This window comes from Palaemon carinicauda, chromosome 15, assembly GCF_036898095.1.
Source record: "Palaemon carinicauda isolate YSFRI2023 chromosome 15, ASM3689809v2, whole genome shotgun sequence".
In the NCBI taxonomy this organism is placed as follows: domain Eukaryota; kingdom Metazoa; phylum Arthropoda; class Malacostraca; order Decapoda; family Palaemonidae; genus Palaemon; species Palaemon carinicauda.
Window position 1 is genome coordinate 63,076,625 of NC_090739.1, and position 25,416 is coordinate 63,102,040.

The 25,416-nt window shown below is 43.3% G+C and overlaps 1 protein-coding gene across 3 annotated transcripts in view; it reads left to right on the top strand.

The window, feature by feature from the left end:
- The window catches only part of SMC1 (structural maintenance of chromosomes 1), a 110,574-nt gene that overhangs the window by 31,635 nt on the left and 53,523 nt on the right, over window positions 1-25,416 (top strand). For all 3 annotated transcript variants that reach the window (XR_011046670.1, XM_068388446.1, XM_068388445.1), the window contains exons 5-12: window positions 2,344-2,556; window positions 11,781-12,003; window positions 12,156-12,442; window positions 12,570-12,781; window positions 13,715-14,711; window positions 15,005-15,204; window positions 17,108-17,243; window positions 18,465-18,617. Coding sequence is in view for 2 of the 3 variants with exons in the window: in XM_068388446.1 (XP_068244547.1) it covers window positions 2,344-2,556; window positions 11,781-12,003; window positions 12,156-12,442; window positions 12,570-12,781; window positions 13,715-14,711; window positions 15,005-15,204; window positions 17,108-17,243; window positions 18,465-18,617 (2,421 nt within the window). In the remaining variant the exon portion in view is untranslated. The remainder of the gene's footprint in view (window positions 1-2,343; window positions 2,557-11,780; window positions 12,004-12,155; window positions 12,443-12,569; window positions 12,782-13,714; window positions 14,712-15,004; window positions 15,205-17,107; window positions 17,244-18,464; window positions 18,618-25,416) is intronic.

Here is a 25,416-nt window from a genome sequence, read left to right on the forward strand (position 1 = left end):
GTTTGTTTTAAGTCTGTTTTCATGCCATCCATGGGAGGTTGTGTTTTGTGACCAGAATATCACTGTGAGATGCTGGGTAATGGTTCTTATAATACTCCCCCCCACCCCCTAAGGAGGAAAAAAAAAAGACTGGTCACTAAAGTGTCCTCTGGGATGTATGCAGATTTTTCCATTACCCAGGTAGTCCTGACTTCCACTGACATATTTTGGCACTTCCTTTTTTGCTGACATTTTTGGGGTATGGTAGGAGGGTCAGTGTGAATCTATTTGGGACGTAGAATGACTGGGCTGAGGTGTGTGATTTTTGTGCCGAAAGAATTTCTTCTATTGCCTTATGGATGTCGGAAAGGATGGTGGTTACACCTGGATTCTGAAATACGTCTGCGGGTGTCACTAATGATTGACCCTAGAGTGCCTCCATCAGAAAAGTATTGAGAGCTTTGTGAGGGGCTGTTCTCAGTCTTAATAGGAGTGAGAATGACATTAGTCCACATGCAGTACAATATTATCCTATGGTATTTTATCTTCAATTCTTTTGTCTTTTTTGTTTCCTTTTTATTTCTGTTATTCACTCATTTTTATTTTTTATTTCAGCCAATGTTTATTACCTACACCGTTTGTTATTGCATATCCTTATTCCCATTCTTATTAGTTATTTCCTTTTATTCAGTATTTTCCATGTGATTTCTTTGTTCTTATTCTATTTAATGCAGATTTTGTATAAGCTATAGATGAATTTACTGCATACAACATTATGGATATTCTTTCCTATATATTGAGAATTTAAGAAGTTAATGCTCTCTTGAGGAACACTTGGCGGGGCTATTCGATATAATCTGTGAGGGTACCAGACAGTTTACATCCATTTTTTGGTTTTGTAAAGAAACTTTTTCGTCTATCTCTTATTTGTTAAAGGAAAAATTGGAACTTTTTTAGAGTGAATAGTAAAACCTTAGAAAATTAAATACGTTCAGCTCTAATTTCCATTCTTCTTCTAATTGTAAATATAAAAAACACCAGTGTCAAAACCAGTGGTCATTAGAAAAAAAAATCAATTGATGGTAAGATTAGAGATTTTTTTTTTTTTAGTGGAAATATTTTCGTTTAACAAATAAGGAAGTTACCAACTCATAAATTATATATGAATTCCAATATAATTTTTTTTTCTTGAAATAATTCTCCTAAGAGAAAATTATATGAGAGAAAATTTTTTCATTTTCGTCTTTTGTGTAAGGACTTTCTATTTTATTATATTGACCTAGCCTATAAACAATTGAGAGAAAGAGAAACTCCCATTTGTCTTCTTGTTTATGTATCTTCAATTTCTATGGTATGGTTTATGCTTTATGTGAATAAAATAAAATTTCCCTAGAAAATATGCTAACGAGAATATGTGCTAAAAACGTCTTACTGTACTCTTGTGGGCATTGGGTACATGTAGTGTATATATTTCAGGATTTGAGGGAAGCGGCTCACCGCTTCCTAATAAATAACCCTGAAATATGATGATTATGTCCCTAAGATTCCCAGTTTTGAGGAAATTTTCTGCTAAAACTCCGTACTTATGCACATTGTACTAAAGTTTATTCATCCAATTTCTACAAAAAAATACTTTGAAGCCTGATTTGTCAAAAATTGAAGTTTTTGGAGAAAAATTTCTACAGTACTGATTTTTTTAGTATTGATTAATTTTTGTCATTCAAACCTCATAAGATAGGGAATATTATATGCTACAATTTGTACATTCACTTTTTGAAAAAACAAAAAACTTTTATTTGAAAAAGTAACCTTTGAAACGGACTTCTATACTTTGATAAAATAATACATGTAAAATGAAATGTAAATGGGAAGAGAAATTTCCATATACAACTTTAGAGCACAAAATTTTCTTTCATATGTTTTTTAAATGAAAAAAATCAATCGAGAAACAAAAAAGTAGGAGTTTGATGTACAGTAACCACAAAATAACATTGTATTAAGGGGGCTGAGTCACAACCCTTTAGTTACTGGTATGGGGTTGGTGTTTCCCTCGCTTCCCACCAGTAACTACCGTCGCCCCTTATAATTTCTAACAGCAGAGTTTCCAGCTTTGCTGTAATACTCCTATTTAAGGTTTCTGTTGTTAGGAAAAATACAAATAACAAAATTTTTTGTTACTTTTTGGTAATTGTGTCTTTCTTTGTAAATGTATAAATGTTTATAAAATATCTTTTAATAGTTTTTTTTCAAGTTCTTACTCATTTCATTAAGAAATTAATTTGATGAGCGTTTTTCTTACATTAATGAACGTCTTGGTTAAGAATATGTTGCGGTGTGTTTTACATCTTTTTCTTTTCATTTTAGGGGGAAAAACAAGTAGAGATGCAGCTTTTCAGATTGTACCACAATGAGAAGGAAATTGCTGAGTTTGAAAAAGAATTGAGGAGGAAACAAGGAGACTTGGAAAAAGTTGAAAAGAAAAAAGAAAAAGCCGAAGAGCTGTTGAAGGAAAAGAAGAAGGAACACACAAGAGTGTCTCGCGAGATGTCGAAGATTGATCAGGAAATAAGAGAATTGGTGAGTAGTTTTAGCAGTTGTTTGAGGAATTATAATCTAGTCGGTTATATCGTATTATATATATATCTATGCTCCAAAGTTGCATCATTCCTTAATAAGAAAGGTTGTAGTAGCCAATTCTGCCAAAGAAATTATGTCCAAGAAAGGCATCTTTTTTTCCAATTCTTAGATACTGATTGTCATGTGTGCTGTACCACCTTAAACTGGGCAGAATGCGGCATTGAAGTTTTAAGGGTCACTTAAAATTTGTTTTTCTATTTATAGAGATAACCTTAAGAAAAGTATTGAAAGTATAAGACAACAACTTAGATTATTTAACATTTATTAAAGCAAAATACCAAACATATATTGCTAACATATAAAGAAGGAAAGCAGTCGAGGAAATATTAAAGCACACAAACATGGACTTAGGGTCGGATAGTTGGTCAGATTTTATCATATGAAATGATCAGTAGTTAAGGATGGAATTAGTTTTTCCTTAAAATCAATTCACATTAATGTAGATATTCTTACTGTAGACTCTCTATCATCAGAAGTTATCTGCAGTATATCTGGAATTACTGTATAGGATTATCACCAACATTATGCATTGCATGTTGCAGTGTAAGTATTGCTTGGAGGCCTTTATGCAGTTTAGTTCATTAAACTCTTAACGTATTTCTCTGTCTGTTGTGTGTAAAATGATTATTCATTTGAAAAAAAGTTCTTGAAGTAATCTTGTAAAAGCTTATATGTTTAGATATACAGTAATCTGAATAGATTACAGTACTCAAGATTTATAAGAATAATGATAACCACTACAGAAAAAAAAATTATGGCGGTCTTGTTTGGGTATGAAGCCTCTGCATGTTTATAGTTACTTTTGATGCTTTTTGTTTAAATTTGAAAATTTTTTTGTCATCTTTAGTAGAAAATTTGTTCTTTGTATAATTTGTAGCAAACCCTTGTAGAGGGTTAAACGTTAGGTAAGTTGGAAGTTAAAATGAGTCTGTGATTATTTTTATAAATATTATTTTGTTCCGTAACCGAAATACAAACCACGCTATTTACAAAGGGTTATTACTTTTAGCGTAGCTGAAATGGCGAGCCATTAGAATTTAACGAGGGTGTATTACCCCCGCGCTAGTTAGCGGGGGGGTAGGGGAGTGGTAGCTAGCTACCCCTCCTCCCCCTCACACACAGGTGAATACTCACTTTCACTTTTGGCTCGGACTGTGACAGACGTCTCTGTCTTGGTCCTCGCTTGGCAGCCATTGTCTGTTTTGTCTTTACTTAATCGCTTACTTTTCTTTTACTCAATATATATGTAAACATGTTTTCATGTTTGTATATATATTTGAGTATAGAAATAAGTAAGTTTCCTTTTCAGATGTGTGTGTGTAGTGTACGATATCTACGTGGAGGCCTCGGCAGTTAGGCCACCACGGCCTATTTTATGGGTTGCGATCGAGTTTGACTTCGGTCTTTCTCTCTCTCTCTCTCTTGAGGTCGTTCACCTTTTTACTATGTTTTACTACGCCCTTGTAGCTTCCTTCCCGTGTGGGTGGGGTTGCTACGCCGTACATTTTGTTTCAATTAGTTTATGAATCTAATTGTAGTTGTTAATTTTTCAGCTTGTAGAACGATTCCTTTCGGGGTTTTCGTTTTTTTTTTCTTTAGTGTTCATTCATTTTTAAATTACATAATTACATAGTTACATAATTATAATTGTTATAATTCTGTTTTGGTTACAGCTCTCCTTCCGCGAGTGTAAGTGGTTGTGAGGGCACGTGCCTGTTGTGTAATTCTTGTTCCTTTTCCTCGGGATTCCTCTTCGGAGCCTTCCCGGGGGAATGAATGTGTACTAATATTATTTGTTTTTTTTTTTTTTTTACAGTTACCGATCTAGTTCGTTTCTGTAATATAGCAACGGTGTGAGCTGTCTGGTTGAGTCCTGGGGATTCGGCTGTTGCTGCCTCCCCCCTTGTATTGTCGTCAGGGGCGTGTCTCCTTCTACTGGTAGTACTCCCGTGTCGACGGACAGCTCTCCAGTTCATTTTAGAACAGTCAGGAGGCTTGCCTCCTTGGGCGGATAACTTTCCTTCCGAGGGAAGTTTTTTTCCTGTCCAGGCTTGAGCTTTTCCTCTTTTGGGGGGTTCTTCTCTTGCCTTTTTTTCGTGCGACTATGCTCTTGGTGCTGAGCGGTCGCACCTGCAGTTTCGCTCAAGGGGCTGGGCAACTGCAGGAGCTCCTCTTCGGAGGATTGCCCCTTTTAGGTCACTGGCTGACCAGTCTCTTCCACGAAGTGTTTCTCTTTCGTTCGCGAGAGAGTACACTCATAGAGACTCCTCTTCGGAGGTTTCTTCTGTTGCTGTTGCTGTTGGCCTCCCTCGCCGTAAGGCCCTCCGTCCGCCTCGTCGTAAGGGCCTCTCATCTCCCTATAAGGGTGCTTGAGGCGCCTTTTTGAATCTCCGTTTGCAGCCTACAACTTCTTTTTCTCGATCTTCCGTCTTGGTGCAGATGGACAGCAGTCTAATCTCGTCTTCCGACGGGCAACGGTCTTCCCGACGGACAACGGTCTTCCCGACGGACAGCGGTCTTCCGACGGACATCAGTCTCCCGGCGGACAACGATCCCTTCGGGGCTAAGGGTTGCCCCCACGGGGGTTCTTCCCTTGCGTGTCAGGGTTTCCCTGCGCGCCCTTCTGTTCGTCAGCGCTCTCCTGTTCGTCAGCGCTTTCAAGATGATCTTCCCTGCGGTTCCTGTTACGTGCCCTGTGCGCCCACGTTCGCCCTCGCGATCTAGAACTTCGGTTCAGGTCGGGGTCAAGGACTCTTCTTCTTTGCACAGGCTTCCACGCGTAGCCTTCTGCTCGTCAGCGATCATCAGCTCGTCAGCGATCATCAGCTCGTCAGCGATCATCAGCTCGCCAGCGATCGTCAGCTCGTCAGCGATCATCAGCTCGCCAGCGATCTCCGGATCGCCCACGTGTGTTACAGCTGGCACGCCAACGTTCTCCAACACTTCTGAAGGAACATGGTTCGCCAGCTACTAGCTCAACTGCGGATGCTGATCGCCATCGCGCGACCCTCAACTGCAGATGCTGATCGCCATCGCGCGACCCTCAACTGCGGATGCTGATCGCCATCGCGCGACCCTCAACTGCGGATGCTGATCGCCATCGCGCGACCCTCAACTGCGGATGCTGATCGCCATCGCGCGACCCTCAACTGCGGATGCTGATCGCCATCGCGCGACCCTCAACTGCGGATGCTGATCGCCATCGCGCGACCCTCAACTGCGGATGCTGATCGTTATCGCACAACCCTGAACGATCGCCCTCTTGCGGATGCTGATCACCATCGCACCCTTTCACGCGATTATTCACCTGCGCATGCTGCTCGCCATCGCACAACCCTGAACGATTGCCCGTTTACGCATGCTGCTCCTCATCGCACAACCCTGAACGATCGCCCTCTTGCGGATGCTGATCACCATCGCACCCTTTCACGCGATCATTCACCTGCGCATGCTGCTCGCCATCGCACAACCCTGAACGATTGCCCGCTTACGCATGCTGCTCCTCATCGCACCACCCTGAACGATCGCCCTCTTGCGGATGCTGATCACCATCGCACCCTTTCACGCGATCATTCACCTGCGCATGCTGCTCGCCATCGCACAACCCTGAACGATTGCCCGCTTACGCATGCTGCTCCTCATCGCACCACCCTGCACGATCGCCCTCTTGCGGATGCTGATCACCATCGCACCCTTTCACGCGATCATTCACCTGCGCATGCTGCTCGCCATCGCACAACCCTGCACGATTGCCCGCTTACGCATGCTGCTCCTCATCGCACAACCCTGAACGCTCGCCCTCTTGCGGATGCTGATCACCATCGCACCCTATCACGCGATCATTCACCTACACATGCTGCTCGCCATCGCTTACCGCCAGCGATCTTCTTCACCTACGCGGCAGCACGATCCCTCGCCGTCACGCCCATTCGCCTGCGCGCCCGCGCGATCGCTCGCCTGCGCGCCCGCGCGATCGCTCGCCCGCGCGCCCGCGCGATCGCTCGCCCGCGCGATCGCTCGCCTGCGCGCCCGCGCGATCGCTCGCCCGCGCGATCGCTCGCCTGCGCGCCCGCGCGATCGCTCGCCTGCGCGCCCTCGCGACCGCTCGCCTGCGCGCCCGCGCGACCACTCGCCTGTGCGCCCGCGCGACCATTCTCCTTTGCGCGACTGTTCGCCCTCGCGCGACCATAGTTCGCGGCGAATTCCACAGCCGGTGGTAGCAGCAGGGACGCGTGCTCCTAGGCGGCACTCGGGATCACCTCCATCCAAGCACAGGTTGGTAGTGCAGGACGAAGACAGGTCAGTACAGCATTCTTCCCACCTTCTTTTCAGGCAGGAACCGTCGTGTCCTCTCCAAAGGATCGCCCGATCCCTTTCACCTTAGCGAGGATTTCGGACTCTGTGTCCTTGGAGCAGCAGACATGGTTTGATCCGCTGGCACGGGCGTTAATGAGGTTCATGAAACCAGCACTCACCGGCCAGGGTAACAAACCAGCGGCTGTCTCTCCTACGCTGAAGAGAAAGAGAGGAGTGGACTTCGTGGTGACTTCCCCCAGGGCGAAGTTGGTTCCCAAGAGGTCGGTCTCGAGGGTCCCCTCTCCTGCACGAGTACTCTCTCCTTCTCCCGCCCTGGAAGGATTTTTGGCGGGGGGGCTTTCCGTTGAAGATTTCTCCATCGGACAAGGGGTGACTGCTTACCTCTTCCTCTGGGAGCTTACCAGGTTCTTTCCCTCCTCGGTTACGGCCCGAGGTTTGGTTCAAGGAAGCTACAGGAAGATCAAGGGTACTTTCCTCCTCTCGAGCTCAGGCACCTTGGCCTTTCGTCGTTAAGTATCTACTTGCGGACAAGCTCGATGTTGTACCATCTGGACGCGCTGACTGAAGGCTTCATTCGGGTGTCTCATCTGTGGAGGTCAACGACCTCAGACACCCTTCCATCCTTGAGAAGAGTTTTGTCTTTTCCCAAGGACAGAGACTTAGACGTCTGCTGTGCGGAGTAAATCGACTTCCGGTTTCACTCCTCCAAGGCGCTTTCTTCCAGACTCTGCAGGGCTCCAGCTCCCTTTTCTTTCAACCACGTCGGCCTAAGTTATCGGCTACGACAACTGGGACAAGGTGTCCAATTGCAGTTTCCTCCTGTCAGGAACAGATGGCACGGGAGACTCCCCCGGGGGGGCATAGTCCTAAAAGGAGTTCACGAACTCTAGGATTGCAGGTTTTTTCGCTGGGAGGATGCTTAAGGTTACTCATCCGAATGACAGCTTCCCGATGCCCATTCCCGCACAATCTCTGTGAGTAGCCAAGGATATCGCGCCTGCCGTCTCTGTCAGCGAATTCAGTGTCTCTGAACCTCTATGCCATAGCATCAGCAGAGTTGCCCGGTTGGGCAGAATGATCCATACCTTAGGCGAAGGTCTTCCTTAGGATCATCGACGGCTTCACCCCCGGCCCCCTCAGTCGATCCTTTCTTGTAAGGAAGGATCTGAGAGGGGATGTCCATAGTCGACCTCTCAGCCCTGATCAAGTTTGTCGAACAAACTTCGGCCAGCGTAGACCAGCAGAATCGATCAGACTGGTAACGAGGCGACAGGACTCCTTTAACCCTGGATCGGAAGGACGGGTACTTTCAGTTTCCATTCCATCCATCTTCCAGGGTGCTCGTTGAATTCAGCCTAAACTGCAAGTATTCCTGCTTATGATGCAGTGTGGCTATCCCGCCGTGGCATAGCAGGTTTGTTTCCCCAGAGAACTCTCCCTGCCTTCCTCTTGGCCGCTCAGGTGCAGACTTCCGCCTCCTCTGCTGTTTGGAGGGCTGGTCAACTCCGGTAGGCTCGGGTTTCGACCTTCTTCAGCGCCGGGAAAAGCTTCCGAATGCTGACCATGAGTGTGGGCTCATGGTATTTTGCTTGGAGCCTTCTCTTCCTCTGCCTCAACATCTGGAGTATCTGGCCATGATATTGAGTCAACCGCCTTACCACGTTGGAAACCCCGCTTCTCGTCCGTCCAGCGAGGTTAAGCAACGTCGGTACTTGGATGGGTGACCACCTGGGGACGCCAGATTCTGTTACCACATCCTCCGAGCCTTCCTTTCGGTTCACCGTGGCAAGACTGAGGAGAGTCGCAGTACCTGTTCTCAGTCAAGCAGAGTTTTCAGCCCTACCTTGGAACGTTTCCTAGTTCTTCTTTCCTCATTGACCCGTTTATAGTCCGAACGGTCGCCTCAGGATAAGTTCCATGTGGGGCGATCCAAGTTCCGGTGGCTTCAGGCAATGTTTAACCGGACTCCCTGGCCCTATGGGACCAGCGGAACTATTAAACCTACAATGGGTGTTGACCTATGGAGCCTCTTGATGGTAGTGGATATTCTCGTCCTTTCCCCACATTCTTGATGCGGTTCTCGGACTCGTCAAAGGAAAGGGGGGGGGGGGGGGGGGCATGTTCCGGTCCAGGCCTATGGTCAAGACCTGAAGGATACCTCTCCATCATTCAGGCAGGCTTAAGGGCCTTAGTCTGGCCCCTCTTCAGATCCTACCGCTCCTGCCAAGTCGCCCCGTTGCGTGTCGACTTCATGCTAACCAGCAGGGGACGCATTTTCACACCTTCACATCTTGCAGTAGAGATATCGGGATGATTGAGATTCTCTCAATTCCACCATCGGCTCTCTCATTCCAGGCAGGGGAATGTTTCTCTCAGACTATCCGAGCAGAGCCTCATAGAGAGAGTGTACCTAGGGGTCTTTGACCTTGGGTAACCAGCAAGTGCTGGTCTGGGGGACCTGATCGCGACAGCTTGGAACCTCAAGCTTCCGCTAGTTTTCCCCCCAGTCTCAGACCCCGAGACTCTGGCAAGATGCATTCCGGTGATGGTGGGACAACTTCGACGCCTGCGTCTTCCCTCCTTTTTGTCTGCGGACAATGGGTCTCAACAAAACCAGGTTGTCTGTCAACCTTTCAATGGGAGAGCTCCACTGGGACTATGTGCAGAACGGTTTCTGGACCCTCTGCTTCCCCTGACGGAACTCCGGGAGAGCTTCTCCCACGGCGCAGACTACTCAAGCAACCACACTGCGACATCTCTCCCGAACCGGGGCGTCGCTTCGGCTTCATGCCTGGAGACACTACGCTTCCTCCTCTAGAAGAGACAACCCGCTACAGTCGCGGTACGGAGGTCGCGTCATCTGCGATAGTCATCCACAGGGGTCTCCCAGGCAAAGTGAAGAGTCTAAGGTGGTTGGTGCCGTGGGAGATATACCTCTTCCCGTGAGGCCTCTTCTCCAGCAATAACGGTCTTATTGCCTTTCGGCGGGAGGAAACTCCTTTCCGCTCTTGGCAATGAAGCCTGTCGCTCAGCCTTTCCCTGACCTTCAGGCTTAAAGGAATAACTTTTTCCTGCCCGCTGGATCTATCCTCGCTCATGCGAAGCTACGATCGTCCCTGCCCTAGTCGGAGGAAGACCTCCAACTTGGAGCATGGCTCGGACTTTTAGTCCTTTAAGAGATCTTTTCAAGACCCTTTTACGACAGGCCTCGGATTGTATTCCGCCCTGGGTCTTCTGCTCACTCTGGCCACGGCCAGTGTGTAAGCAATCTTCTTGGTCTCTTACTACTCCCCCCTTTTCTAAGGAAGAGGGGAAGGCAACATTCAGGCTCGCTCCTGAGTTGTTGGCTAGACTCAGAATCTGTGGGTCCCGACCCTTCGGTCCGATTCATTCAAGATTTTGAGTCTCCATTCTGTGTCTGATGTCCCAAGACCTTCTCTTTCTTGCCAGTACAGGAATCGAGAGGTTAGCGCTGGGAACAGCTGCAGTTTGGCCTCAGTTGCAGCCGATTTGGGAACACAAGGAGGACATGGGGGGAGAGTCACCAGTATACCTCTTCAGCCCGGACTCAAGGACATTCATCTCGACCTGTCTTCAGACCCTCCCCCGTCACGTCGCCCTACAGCACGATGTTGGATACATCGCAACGTCCCTCGCCTTCGAGTAATACTACTCTGTGACGCAGGTGCTACAAGCTGGAGTCTGGAAGCGTCTGATGACCTTCGCAGCCCGCTTCCTGCAGGGCGTGACCCACAGGAGTCTCGATACGTTTTCTATCGCTCTGTGGTGGCTACACAACAGCTGGTCTAACCTCAGGCTCCTTTTTGGACAGGTAGCAGAAGGTTGAGGGCATTGTTATCAGGTTTTAGTCTGCATGAACGAAAGAAGTATGTCTGGCCCTTACTTCTTTCTTCATCATCCCCTCTACGGGGAAGCAGCATCCTGGTCTCTGCATAGCTGACCTCGAACCTCTGCAGGTAAACCATGCTTCCTTGTGTTCCGAGTATTGAGTCAATACTGTCGCGTCCCCCATACCCTGACGAGGTGGTATTGGGAACGTCTTAACCCAGAGTTCCTTCTGGAACTCCAGGTCAACTGCCTAAGACGGGTCACACTTCTTCCTTCACACACAAGCTTACGTAGGCCACATGGTTCCTTGCGGTGCAAGGAACTTGTGAGGTGCAGGGACTCCTTTTCTCGAGTGCGACTCACTCGGATTCTGAGTCCCCGGGTAAAGCCAAAGCCAGTATGGCTGGGGACTTTCCACCCTTCCTAAGGGATAAGTCACCCTTTGTAAATAGCGTGGTTTGTATTTCGGTTACGGAACAAATGACAAATTCGAAGATAATTTGTATTTTTCCTAACCATACAAACCTTAGCTATTTACACATATTTGCCCGCCAGCCCTGTCCCCCAAGACAAGTCCTACCTCTAAGTGAAAGTGAGTATTCACCTGTGTGTGAGGGGGAGGAGGGGTAGCTAGCTACCACTCCCCTACCCCCCCGCTAACTAGCGCGGGGGTAATACACCCTCGTTAAATTCTAATGGCTCGCCATTTCAGCTACGCTAAAAGTAATAACCCTTTGTAAATAGCTAAGGTTTGTATGGTTAGGAAAAATACAAATTATCTTCGAATTTGTCATATTACTAGACAAGCTACAACCCTATTTGGAAAAGCAGGATGATAGAAGCCCAAGGGCTCCAATTTTGTTTATGTATTGCATTTTGATTAAATAGTAATGAGTTGGTGAAATTATCATGAAATGTTTTGACATTTATTGGGGTTTGTTGAAGCCTTAGTTTGTTACCTAAAACAAATTTTATTATTTTGTCTTTTCTGTCTGCAGGAAAGTGAAGTTAACAAAAAGCGACCTACCTTTATCAAAGCAAAAGAGCGAGTTGCCCATATGCAGAAGAAAGCAGATTCTGCCAGAAAATCTTTGGCTCAAGCAATCAAAGCTCATAATGCCCACATGGATGACATTCGAGAGCTTGAAGGGGAACTTCAAGAAGTAGAGAAAAAACGAGGGGAATTTGAAGATCAAGTCTCGCAAGATTCGGAAAATCAAGGTAAATTTCAGATACTGGATTGCAAATGTGAATTATGTTAGAGCAGGGATGTAACACATACCAGATGCTGATGATTATCCAAATTAGAGAAGGTTCACCTTCACTATATCAGATTGTTTTATTGTTTGCACTAATTGGTTATTGTTCCATAGGTAAAAGTGTTCATCTTGAAGAAGTTCAAATAAAAGAATATCATAAGCTCAAAAATGCAGCTGCCCGTAAGTCAGCCCAATACCTCCAAGAGTTGGATTCCATAAATCGTGAGCAGAAATCTGATCAAGACAGACTTGATAATGCGCAGAGGCGCACGTCTGAGATCGAGAGTAGGCTGAAGCAGAAAGGGCATGAACTGGAAGAAGCACAGAAAAGAGTAGAAAAGTTACTTGAACACATTAGGCAGTCTGAGACTTCACTTGATGATCAAAAACGTCTTAGGCAGGTTAGTAAGATTATGAAAATGTAAATTAAGCTGTTTATATTTTCAAGGGAAATAAATGCCTTTCCAAAATTTGAATATGAATGGATTGTATTGCAGATAAATTGTAATTATTTTCCTTTTTTTCCAGGAACTAGTATCAGATGTAGGATACAGCAAAGAAAGAATCACACAACTCCAAGAACAGCTGGAAAATGTTACTGAACAACTTGGTGATGCACGAGTAGACAAACATGAAGACTCTCGGCGGAAAAAAAAGCAAGAAATTGTTGAGAATTTCAAGCAGCTCTATTCTGGTGTTTACGATCGTATGATCAACATGTGTCAGCCAATCCACAAAAGGTTTGTTTTCTCTGCTGCAGAGTATCTGTATTCTTAATTTTAAAGATTTTATAAAGCTAGTTTTCTTTATGTAATTATCTTTACTATAAGATAAATAGTGCACTTGGTATTGTAGAGGTGTTGATAAATTTTTTTGTAGGTTTAAGCCAAGTTCATCTATTTGGGTTAATAATCTTTTAGTGGAAATACGTAAGTGATATTTATATTATTCAGGGTAAGTATACTAAGGCTATGTATGCCTTTAGTATTTTCAAACATAAGTGTCAAGTCATTAGTATGGCTTCTTTTGTTAAGCTGTCTGTGCAAAACTTAATTGTAACATACAGTATACCCAAGTTTTATGCCCCTGGTTAACCTCAAGAGTGTAACATATACCCAAGTTTTGTGCCCCTGGTTAACCTCAAGAGGCCATCTAATGATTGGCAAGTTTGTTAAAGTGTGTTCAAGCTTTTAAACTACTGGATTGAGATTTTGAATATAATACGTACATCACCATGGAAGCCAATGTATTATAGAAGCCAATAGTCTCCTTTAATATCTTTTAGTGGAGATTTGGGAGCAATGTACTACCATGGTTCAAGGATTTTTCCTTTTCTTGCTTGTTAATTACAATAAGCCTGGCATAGTAAGTTTTGCAAGGTAGCAAAAGATATTTGCAGTACATCTCTGTGCCCAGTTTGCACTGCTTTATATCTTTCTATTTATCTTTTTATTCATTGTCTTTGCAAAACCATCATTACTCTTGATTACACTTGCCAAGTGTTCTGGTTTTGAACTTTTAATATATTTTTTGTACTCTATGCCTACTGAGAAGCTGAAAATAATTGTAGACTCAAGGTAAACCTAGTTATCATATACAGTATTAAAATTCCCAACTGGTAACTCAAAATTGAAAAATCCATTAAGCATTGATTGATGATTGTCAAATTACAGGTACAATGTTGCCATCACCAAAGTTCTTGGTAAATACATGGAGGCCATTGTGGTAGATACTGAGAAAACGGCTCGTCAGTGCGTTCAGTATCTCAAAGATCAGATGTTGGATCCAGAAACCTTCCTCCCTCTCGATTACATCCAAGCAAAGCCTCTGAAGGAGCGTCTAAGGAATATTAAAGACCCAAGAAACGTCAAGCTTCTGTACGATGTACTTCAGTATGATCCTCCAGAGATCAAGAGAGCCGTCTTATTTGCCACAAACAATGCATTAGTTTGCGAGACACCTGAAGATGCCTCAAAAGTGGCTTATGAAATGGAAGATGGACATCGTTATGATGCTGTTGCGCTCGATGGTACATTCTTCTCCAAATCTGGTATCATTTCTGGTGGTAGCTTGGATCTGGCGCGGAAAGCTAAGCGGTGGGATGAAAAACACCTTTCAAACTTGAAATCATCAAAAGAGAAGCTCACGGAAGAGTTGCGAGAGGCCATGAAAAAGTCAAGAAAAGAATCTGAGCTCAACACTGTTGAATCACAGATTCGTGGTATAGAGACAAGGTTGAAGTATTCTAAAGCTGATAAAGACACAACCGAGAAGCAGATTGCTCAGCTTCAGAAAGAACTTGACAAGTTGAAAGCAGAATTGGGCACATTTGAGCCTCAGCTTCATGACATAGAAAAAACAATGAAGGAGCGTGAAGCAACAATGAGTGATGTGAAGGAGAAAATGAACACGGTAGAGGATGTTGTGTTTGCCGATTTCTGCAAATCTATAGGCGTGACTAACATTCGTCAGTATGAGGAGAGGGAGTTGCAAGCCCAGACAGAAAGGGCAAACAAGCGCTTGGAATTTGAAAAACAGAAAAACAGGATATTGAATCAGCTGGAGTTTGAAAAATCTCGCGACACACAGAGTAATGTAGCAAGATGGGAGAGAGCAGTGCAAGATGATGAAGATGCCCTAGAACAAGCAAAGCAGGCTGAACAGAAACAGGTAGAGATGGATGTTTTATTTTTTTTTTTTTAAAAGCAGATTTGTTTTATTGCATGATTATACCATAAACTATTTAATGAGCCGCTCTGTTTGTGTATATTTTTCATATAGATTTTGATAAGCTTAGTTTTACGCTTATGTAAAGGCTTTCTCACTTAAATTGTAGGGTTCTAGAGAAGTTTGATGGTGAAATACCTGTGCTATACTATATTGTGCAATCATCTTTTTTTTTGTTTTATTGTGTAACTTTTTTCTTGGTTGTTTTGCATTGAATTATGTTTATTTTGAAACAGATGGGAGAAATTGACAAGTCAATGAGAGATTTAGATAAGAAGAGGTCAGAAAAGCTAGCTAAGAAGTCTGAATGTGATGAAATGGATGATGAGATTGGTAAAGGACGTAGAGAGGTGGGAGCAATTGCCAAAGATATTCAAACAGTCCAAAAGCAGATGAATGCACTTGATAACAAGATGGAACAGAAAAAAGGAGAAAGGTAACAGTTAACATTTTATAATTGGTATTTGTGCTTTTAGTAATGCTTATGTTCAGTTAATGCTCAAGGTAATAAGCTTTCCTCAAGCCTATAACTCATAGTCTATTCATTTTGAAAATATTTTTTGGTATCAGAACTGAAATCTTTTTCTATGATTTTAACTTTGCTAGTTAAGTAAGTGGCAAAAGTGTTTTTAGTTCCCCTCACAAATTATTCTTGTAATATAAGAAAATATGTTACCAGGTATGTTTTTTTTTTTTTTGTTATAAAAGATGCCTTGGCATTAATCTAATTGAATGTAATGAAAAATGTTTGCTCTTTAACAAATTGTATTTGCAAATTTGATTACAGGGAATCTTACTTGTAATTGTACTGTCGTGTTCATAAGTGGGAATACTGTGTACTTTTATTTTTGGACAAATTGGGAACCTATAAAAGTAACATCTGGCTACTACAGCAGCTTGGGCAGCAAGTTCCTGTGAAGTTGCTGAATGAACGCTATGTGTTATCTTTCAAATTATCATAGTGGCTGACTTGTAATTTCAGACTTATGTTTTTATTTGAAAAAAGTTAAAAGGGAAAACTAAAATGATAAAAATGCTTTACTAATTTTGTATGGTTTCAATTGTCAAACACTTGATAAGAAAAAACTCTCAACACTGGGTCCTGGGCTATTAGTCTGAAAATTTTATTTTAGGCATGAGCCTATGACTTGCTTATGATAATTATTGATAAAAGTATATTGTTATTTAACATAAAGGATAAAAGGAATAAAAACGCAATAATTCCCTTTAGCAATAATCTGGTTATCCTGCTCTCGATTATTGCATTGGGGTCATCCTTTTCAAGGCTGATTCTTGAGGTTCGCTTCTCCGTTGAAATATTGATCCGCCTGAATACTGTTGTTCAACTCATGTTTAATTTACGGCTAATTTCGATGGGGAGGAAATTATTTTATGCATTTCTGTCATGACTCCGTATAGCTACTGAAGTTTCATGTCTTTTAGCTCTAGAATTTATTTGATGTTGCCCATGATGCTCCATTATCCTAACATCAGCTGTATGTTAAGTTATATTTTACAGCATTGTTTCACGGCTTCTCAGGCATGCCAACCTTTCGGAGTCAGGGAGACGAATTTTTTCTTATTGCTATTATTCGGGTAGATTGCGTGTGATTGGCAATCCTGCTTTTATCGTTCGTATTTCAGAATATTTTGTTTTATTTCATGACAGTGAAAATGGCTAAATGTTTACCAGTTAAGATTTTTTGCATTGTACAGTATAGTAGATATATTCTTGATTTATATACTGACTTGCTCTTATAATTCAAAAAGAGTTTATAATAAAATAGATATACAGTAATTCTTTTCACTTGTGAACAATAATTAAAGTACACAGTATCGTCATTTATGAACATGATCATATATGATGCAAAATAACAGTTCGTGTTTAAAGCAAGTCACATTTTAAAATTTTCCAATCACAGTATTTGCAGAATTTTGGCTGCTGTATTATTGAAAAATTAAAAACAATCTATGCTCACACTGTACATCATAACCTAATATATTGTAAGGTTCACTAATGGTCATTATCGTTATTTACTCATTATCCAACATCAAAGGACGTGGGATTGCATTCACATGATCCCTTGCTTTCCTTAGGTCATGTATGATACTTTTATAGCAATCTCAGTAGATATTTTAGTAATGTTATTAATTACACTATTTGAGTTATATTGTTAAACAAATTAAAAATATTGTTTCTTTTATCCATGTCCAATTTGAAAGCCTCCTTAGTTCCCTTTAAGGTTTCTTGAAACTGGAAACCTCCATTATTAATTATCTACCTGTCCTTTAAGAGTTATTTCTTATTGTCTAGTGACTTATCCCATGTCATCTTTCAGGCATTCCATATTAAAGCAATGTAAAATGGATGACATTCTGGTTCCCATGACTAGAGGTAATATGGAGGATATTGAAAATGAGGGCCGAGAGTCTGGAGAATCCACTCTTGAGTACTCCTCAGGGATGAACACCCAGGTAAGGAAATATAGTTTTCTATGCAACTTTTTACATACGCAAGAACTGTGGAATAGACTTTCATATGTAAATTTTAAGAATTGTGCTGTGAATATTTATGAATAACTGTATGAAATACTCTTTCTTTTCTTATACTTTACTCTAATAAAGTTTAGATATTTAAACTAAGGTATAGTATAAGAAAATGGAACACATTTATAAGCATGGGAGAAAGAATTGCAAAGTTAGAAGATGCAGTACTATAATAGTATAACCAGTTTATTAATACAAATTTATGACTTCAAGCATTTACGTGATCAATTAGGAAGGGAAAGTTGATAAATCTGCCATGAATGGTATATGAATTTATACTTACAACTCGGTAGCTGACTTTGTTTTTAGGATAATCACTTGCTTGTTGGCTGCAGTGCTACTGCCTTGATCCCACTTGGTGTGGATGAATATATTTTGCCATTGTAGCCACATATAATTTTCGCAAGCGCTTCTTTATGTTTTCAAGCGACTTATTATTTCCTTCAGAGTTGACTCTTGACAGGAGAAGGACATAAGTCCTAAGTTTTGATAAAATTTAAAGTCTTATTATTCAAGGATTAAATAGAAAAATTATAATCTATATTTATTTTATTTTCATTATCAAAGCTTAATTACCAAAGAGGTTTATTTTTTACAAAGAAATGTATTCGTAGTCAGCGTGACCACAGAGATGCAAGATTTTGCTATTTGACCACGTTTTGAGATGAAACGCCACAAAACGGCATCACTGATTAGCTGCTACTTTTAAAACTTGAATTCTTATACAAATAAAGTCCCACAACATAAAATGTAGTTTGCAATATTTAAAAGAATTTTCAGCAATATTTTTTTTTTTTTTTTGTCTGTTGGAGGGTGGGGTTGGTAGACTGCATATTGGTAATGATTCATTTTGCAGGTATATCTTGAAATACATTATATATGTAAATTTCAGGTTAGAAATAAAATAGCATTAGCATTGACTTATGGATATCTTGCAATTTCAGTCTAGGCTATTATTTTTTTCTTCAATTAAAAGTTATGCTCCAGATATTCTTATGATAAGTTGAGGTTCTAATTTTTTATTTAATAATTGTGATGATACTAAGTGACTCATAAGAAGTTGAAAATGATTTTTTATTATTTCTTTTAAATTTTTATATTCTTGGAAAAATCCATTGGTAATTGCCATATTCTTCTTTTCTTTTACAGGTCATGTATGAGAAAGAGTCTCGTATTGTTATGGATTATTCTTCCTTATCCGAGGGTCAGAAAGAACTAGATGATTCAGATGATGTTACCAAAGCTGAAAAGAGAATGCAAAAACATATCAATGATTTGATGAATACCATCCAACGAATACAGGTCAGGACATATTTATTGAAACAAAATGATATGTAGATAGAAAGTTAGTGCATAATGTTGAAGCCTAATAGAACTAAATCTGAATGTTAGTAAGGTTCCTGATACTCGGATCTTGTCAATGACAATATTATAATAACTTGACACTCATTTGTATTTTAGATGTCATTCTTGTTTGTAGTTTCACTTTTGAGGAAGATAGCCTGCTGTCATCTTCATTTGCACCAAAAACAGTACAGGTTTGATGAAAGAGGGTTTATAGATTTTCAGAAACTTGTATTTCCATAGGAAATATTTTTGGTTCCCTTTTTTAATTTATTTATACTATAATCCATAATTTTTTTTATATAGATTATGCTATTAATCTCTTGCACTTTTTCACACAGCTCATTCTGTGGGTTTTATAAATTTTTCATAATTCTCATCATCTTTTGCATTCAAAGCTTTCTAAACTATACCATTCATTATTTTGATTTATATATGCATTAAATTTTGATCGTCTTATTTTACCTTTAGGGAGGTTTATCATTACTTAATTTTTCATTATTTTTTTTTTCTTCATTATATAGCATCTTTTAGTTGCTGACAATTTCCTCTATGATCCTCTATGAATGGAGATATTCTTCTACCAATGTTTGAGTCTGTTGCTAGTGTTAGTTCCTTCATTATTCAGTCTCAGTAGCTTTGCTCCTCCTTGAAGATTTAGTAGGTAGTAGGTTGGCCAGGGTACCAGCCACCCTTTGAGATACTACCGCTAGAGAGTTATGGAGTCTTTTGACTGGCCAGACAGTACTACATTAGATCCTTCTCTCTGGTTACGGTTCACTTTCCCCTTGCCTACACATACACCGAATAGTCTGGCATATTCTTTACAGATTCTCCTCTGTCCTCATACACCTGACAACGCTGAGATTACCAAACAATTCTTCTTCACCAAAGGGGTTAACTACTGCACTGTAATTGTTCAGTGGCTACTTTCCCCTTGGTAAGGGTAGAAGAGACTCTTTAGCTATGGTAAGCAGCTCTTCTAGGAGAAGGACACTCCAAAATCAAACCATCTTTCTCTAGTCTTGGGTAGTGCCATAACCTCTGTACCATGGTCTTCCACTATCTTGGGTTAGAGTTCTCTTGCTTGAGGGTACACTCGGCCCCACTATTTTGTCTAATTTCTCTTCCTTTTGTTTTGTTAAAGTTTTTATAGTTTATATAGGAGATATTTATTTTAATATTATTCTTAAAATATTAATTTTTTCCTTGTTTCCTTTCCTCACTGGGCTATTTTCCCTGTTGGAGCCTCTGGGCTTATAGCATTCTGTTTTTCCAACTAGGGTTGTAGCTTAGCAATTGATGATAATGATAATAACCAACTGCCCAAAATTTGCTCTCATATTTTAATTTCAGTTTGCTTTTCCATTGTGTTTATAGCTGCTGTGGCATAGCATAAAAATCTGAGATGGTAGCTTTGTCGAGTAGATGGGTTCTCTATTTCCATTTAGGTAATAGATCTTTTTTTGTAATAATTTACAAAAGATAGTTCTCTATTTCACTTTTTCAGCATAGACAAAGCAGTTATTATGGTTTTGGGGTATATGAGGAATCTAGGATTTTCTCGAACTTATATTTCTTAGACTAATTTTCTTTTTACCTTTGAGAATCTTCATAAGATATAGTTGCTCCTATGCATATGCAAACCTTTTGTTATTTAAAATAGAGGATATTTCTTCAGCAGCGCAGGAGCGGCCATTGAATCATTGACACGGTAGTTGGTTAATGACATGTGGCGTGAGGTGGAAGGCCTGGCGACCTGCTTTTCATAGAATAAGCTCCTTTTTTAAATATTAAACTTAGCCGGTGAATATATAATAGCTGACGTCTCGGACGGCTCGACAGAAACACAAAAACTCGCGAGCGATCGCCATGAAGGTTGCGGGTGTGCCCACCAGCGCCGACTATCGGCCAGATACCGCATATACATGTAAACAGCCTCAGTTCTTCTCTGTCAGTCTTGTCGACAAGTTGATTCCGCTCGCTGTTGACCTGGAGTTTTCGTCATTCTTGGTGAAGTACTTCTTTTTGGTTTTGAGCTTTCGCAGTGACAGGTGTTTTTCTCTTCAATTAAAACTCTTGAACCCTTTTTTGGATAGCGTTTATTGTTGATGACTTTGGATTGTTTTTGGATTTTCTTTGACTTTTCAAAATGGCTGACCCTTCTCCTATCCCTGGACCTAAATTTCGTAAATGTAATGCTAGGGATTGTAACAAACGTCTTCCCAAGGCCTCTCTCGACCCACATACCGTGTGTTCTAATTGCCGGGGTAAAACCTGCCAATTAGGAGATCGGTGTGATGAGTGCGTGGTACTTTCGGAATTCGACTGGCTAGAGTTTGATAAATATTCTCGTAAGCTTGAGAGAGATAGGGTGAGGAGAAGCTCCTCTTGGTCGTTGGATTTTTCCTCCTCCCATGCCCCTGAACCTAATCCTTCCCCTGTAGTAGTTGTTCCTGAACCCTCTACTAGCACTCATGAACCATCCATGCGGGATATGTTGCTTGCCATTCAAGCTTTGGGCGAGAGAGTTGAGTCGTTAGCATCAGACCGTAATCAACTCATGGCGGATGTGAATGTGTTAAAGTGTCAGAGTGCCACATTAGAAAATCGTGGGGATAAAGTGATTAGTGCGCAAAGTGTTTTTAGTGTTGCGACCGAGGGTTCGTCTGTTCGTGCTTGTCGTTCATCTAGTCCGAGACCTCTTTCAGGCTCCCCTGCACCAGGGAGAAGTAATGTCGTAGGACTTGAGGGGACGAGAGGCTTTAACCAACGAACAGACGTTCCCTCTGCGGTATCGGGCGTGTCTCGTCAAGATCGCCCCTACCATAAGACGAGCGAGGCTGTTTTCTCCTCGTCATCCGAAGGCTTCTCGCAAAAGAAACCTTGGAGCAAAGTTTCTAGACCCTTAAAGCGGAAGTCAGTCCCTTCAGGACAGGTCCAGCGTCCTGGCTGTAGCCATTGGGACAGCTCTGACCCTTTGCAGTCGTCGGAAGACTGTTCTCCGATTAAGCGTAAGCGTAACACGGGCTCCGAGAGTCTCAGTAAGAGCAATGTTTTGCCGTCACAGACGTTACCATCGTCTCGGCCCGTACCGACTCCCGTTGATCCTAAATGGGTTGTCCTGCAGGATATGCAGAATAAGCTTGCCTCCCTTATGGAGGAGTATACCGTTGAGCAGGTTCACGATGATCCTCGCCGTTACGCTGATCGAGACTCTGGCCGTCAGCCGCCCAAACGAGCCTTTACTCGTCCTTTTGACGTTACGAAGCGTGATGTCGGTAGTTTGTCACGACAGTCACGTGACTTGGAGCCTCACTCGATGCAGTCCCGTGTTGACTTTCAGCCGCTGCCGCAGTCTCGTGTTGACGTTCAGCCGCTGCCGCAGTCTCGTGTTGACGTTCAGGACGTTCGCCAACCAGCTCAGTTGCCTTGCTTTGACGTTGAGCGTCAAGCACCGCAGGCAAGGGTTGTTTTGACTGCTCAGTCTAGGTAGTCAAGGCAGTCTCGACTTGACATCGAGCGTCCATCAGCTCCTGTTGTTGTTGCTGGTCAGTCCTTTCAGCAGCGACATGACGTAGCCTCGACTACTACTGCTGCTCCTTTGCGTGTGGACTTTGCTTGTCAAGCATTGCCACCGCGGCAGGTCTCTCCCTTTCTTGAGACTCATCAATTGTCGGACGAGGTTCCTTCAGATGAGGATGTTGTTGATCCTCCGCCTACTGATATTCCTTTGGATGTTTTATCAGACGTAGAAGAGCCTAAGGCTGCTCAACCTTCGATGGACTTTAAGAAAATCATGGTGATTTTTAAGGATCTTTTCCCAGACCGTTTTGTTACTTCCGCTCCTCGTTCGCCTCCATCAGAGTTTGCGCTAGGCTTAGCTGCTGCGGAGCCTTCTTTTACTAAGCTAGTGCTCTCGCGCTCTTCTAAGAGGGCTTTACGCTTGCTGGGCGACTGGTTGGTTACCAGGAGTTTGGGGAAGACGTCCTTTGCCTTCCCTCCTTTTAAACTAGCTTCTAGAGCGAGCGTCTGGTATGACACGGGAGAAGTTCTCGGCTTGGGAGTCCCTGCCTCTGCCCATGGTGACTTCTCAAGCCTCGTAGACTCTCCCCGTCGCCTGGCCATGAGACGCTCTAAAGTTAGTTGGTCCGCCTCGGACCTTGACCATCTCCTTAAAGGGGTTTTCAGGGCCTTCGAAGTTTTTAACTTTTAAGATTGGTCTCTAGGAGCATTAAGCAGGAAGATCTCGTCTGCCGACCAGGATGTTTCCGTACTTATTATGTCTTGTATGGACAAAGCCATCCGCGATGGCTCCAATGAGCTCGCCGCCACCTTTACGTCTGGAGTCCTGAAGAAGAGGGAAACTCTTTGCTCATTCCTTTCAGCAGGAGTTACTCCCTGTCAGAGGTCGGAGCTTCTCTTTGCCCCCTTATCAGCTGCCTTGTTTCCTCAACAGCTGATCAAGGACATTGCGGCTTCGCTTGTGCAGAAGGATACACACGACCTGATGGCTACTTCTGCTCGCAAGGGAGCTCCTTCGTTGTCTTATGTCGTGAGGCCCAAGGTCGATACCCCAGCGACTAGATTTATCCCGCCCTTTCGTGGCAGAGCCCCCAGCAGGGGAGGCGCTCGTGCCGACGGAAAGAGAGGCAAGAGGAGAGGAGCCAAGTCCTCCCGTGGCAGATTCTGACTGCCCACGTCCTCAGACAGCGGTAGGGGCCAGACTGAACAGCTTCTGGCAGGCCTGGGAGAAGAGGGGTGCAGACCAAGAGTCTGTGTTGTTGCTCAAGGAGGGGTACAAAATACCTTTTGTACGCAGACCTCCTCTAGTAACAGTTCCTCTAGACCTCTCTCCCAGGTATCGAGAGGAGTCAAGAAGACAAGCTCTTAAACAGCAGGTGTCTCTGTTACTAGAGAAGGGAGCGGTGGTGAAAGTCTCGGACCTTCAATCACCGGGATTTTACAACCGTCTCTTCCTAGTCCCTAAACATACGGGAGGTTGGAGGCCAGTGCTAGACGTCAGTGCGCTCAACGTTTTTGTTATAAAAACAAAATTTACGATGGAGACCACGAAGTCCGTCCTAGCAGCGGTCAGAGAGGGAGACTGGATGGTCTCTCTCGACCTGCAGGATGCGTACTTCCACATTCCTATTCACCCAGATTCTCAACCGTATCTGAGGTTTGTTTACAGGAATGTGGTGTACCAGTTTCGAGCACTGTGCTTCGGCCTCAGCCCTGCTCCTCTCGTGTTTACGAGGCTCATGAGGAATGTGGCAAAATTCCTTCATTTATCGGGAATTCGAGCCTCCCTATACTTGGACGACTGGCTTCTCAGAGCATCGTCCCGTCATCGCTGTCTGCAGGACCTTCACTGGACGTTGGGTCTGGCAAAGGAGTTGGGACTGTTGGTGAACCTAGAAAAGTCTCAACTGAATCCATCCCAGACTATTCTCTATTTGGGGATGGAGATTCGCAGTCTAGTTTTTCGGGCTTTTCCGTCTGCCACCAGGATAGAGCAAGCCCTGCTCAAAGTCCGCCTTATGCTGAAAAAAGACCGTTGCTCAGTAAGAAGTTGGATGAGCCTCTTAGGGACTCTGTCATCCCTGGAGCAATTTGTCTCACTAGGGAGACTTCACCTTCGCCCTCTCCAGTTCCATCTAGACTCACACTGGAACAAGAGCAAGACTTTGGAAGCTGTGTCAATCCCAGTCTCCGAGCCAGTAAAAGCATGCCTGAACTGGTGGGACAGCAACATAAGTCTGCGAGAGGGTCTGTCCCTAGCAGTCAAGAACCCAAACCACGTGTTGTTCTCAGACGCGTCGGATTTGGGTTGGGGAGCGACTCTGGACGGTCGGGAATGTTCGGGTCTTTGGACGTCGGATCAGAAGAGCATGCACATCAACGGCAAGGAGTTGTTAGCGGTTCACTTGGCCTTGATGAGTTTCGAGAGCATTCTTCGAAACAAAGTGGTAGAAGTCAATTCGGACAACACCACAGCATTGGCGTACATCTCCAAGCAAGGAGGCACTCACTCCCACACACTGTTCGTCATCGCAAGGGACCTCCTCATCTGGTCAAAAAATCGAGGCATCTCCCTGTTGACAAGATTCATCCAGGGGGACTTGAACGTCTTGGCAGACTGTCTCAGTCGGAGAGGTCAGGTGATCCCCACAGAATGGACCCTCCACAAGGACGTGTGCAAGAGTCTTTGGGTGACTTGGGGTCAACCCTCCATAGACCTCTTTGCCACCTCGTTGACCAAAAGGCTCCCGACCTATTGCTCTCCAGTCCCAGATCCAGAGGCGACCCACATAGATGCGTTTCTACTGGACTGGTCTCACCTGGACGCGTACGCATTCCCACCGTTCAAGATCATCAACAAGGTACTGCAGAAGTTCGCCTCTCACGAAGGGACAAGGTTGACGTTGGTTGCTCCCCTCTGGCCCGCGAGAGAGTGGTTCACAGAGGTACTTCAATGGCTGGTAGACGTCCCAAGGAGTCTTCCTTTAAGGATGGATCTCTTACGGCAGCCCCACGTAAGGGATCTTCATCAAAGCCTCCCCGCGCTTCGTCTGACTGCCTTCAGACTATCGAAAGACTCTCAAGAGCTCGAGGTTTTTCGAAGGAGGCAGCCAGAGCGATTGCGAGAGCTAGGAGAGCTTCTACCATCAAGGTATACCAGTCGAAGTGGGAAGTCTTTAGAGACTGGTGCAAGTCATCATCCATTTCCTCTTCCAGTACCTCTGTAGCCCAA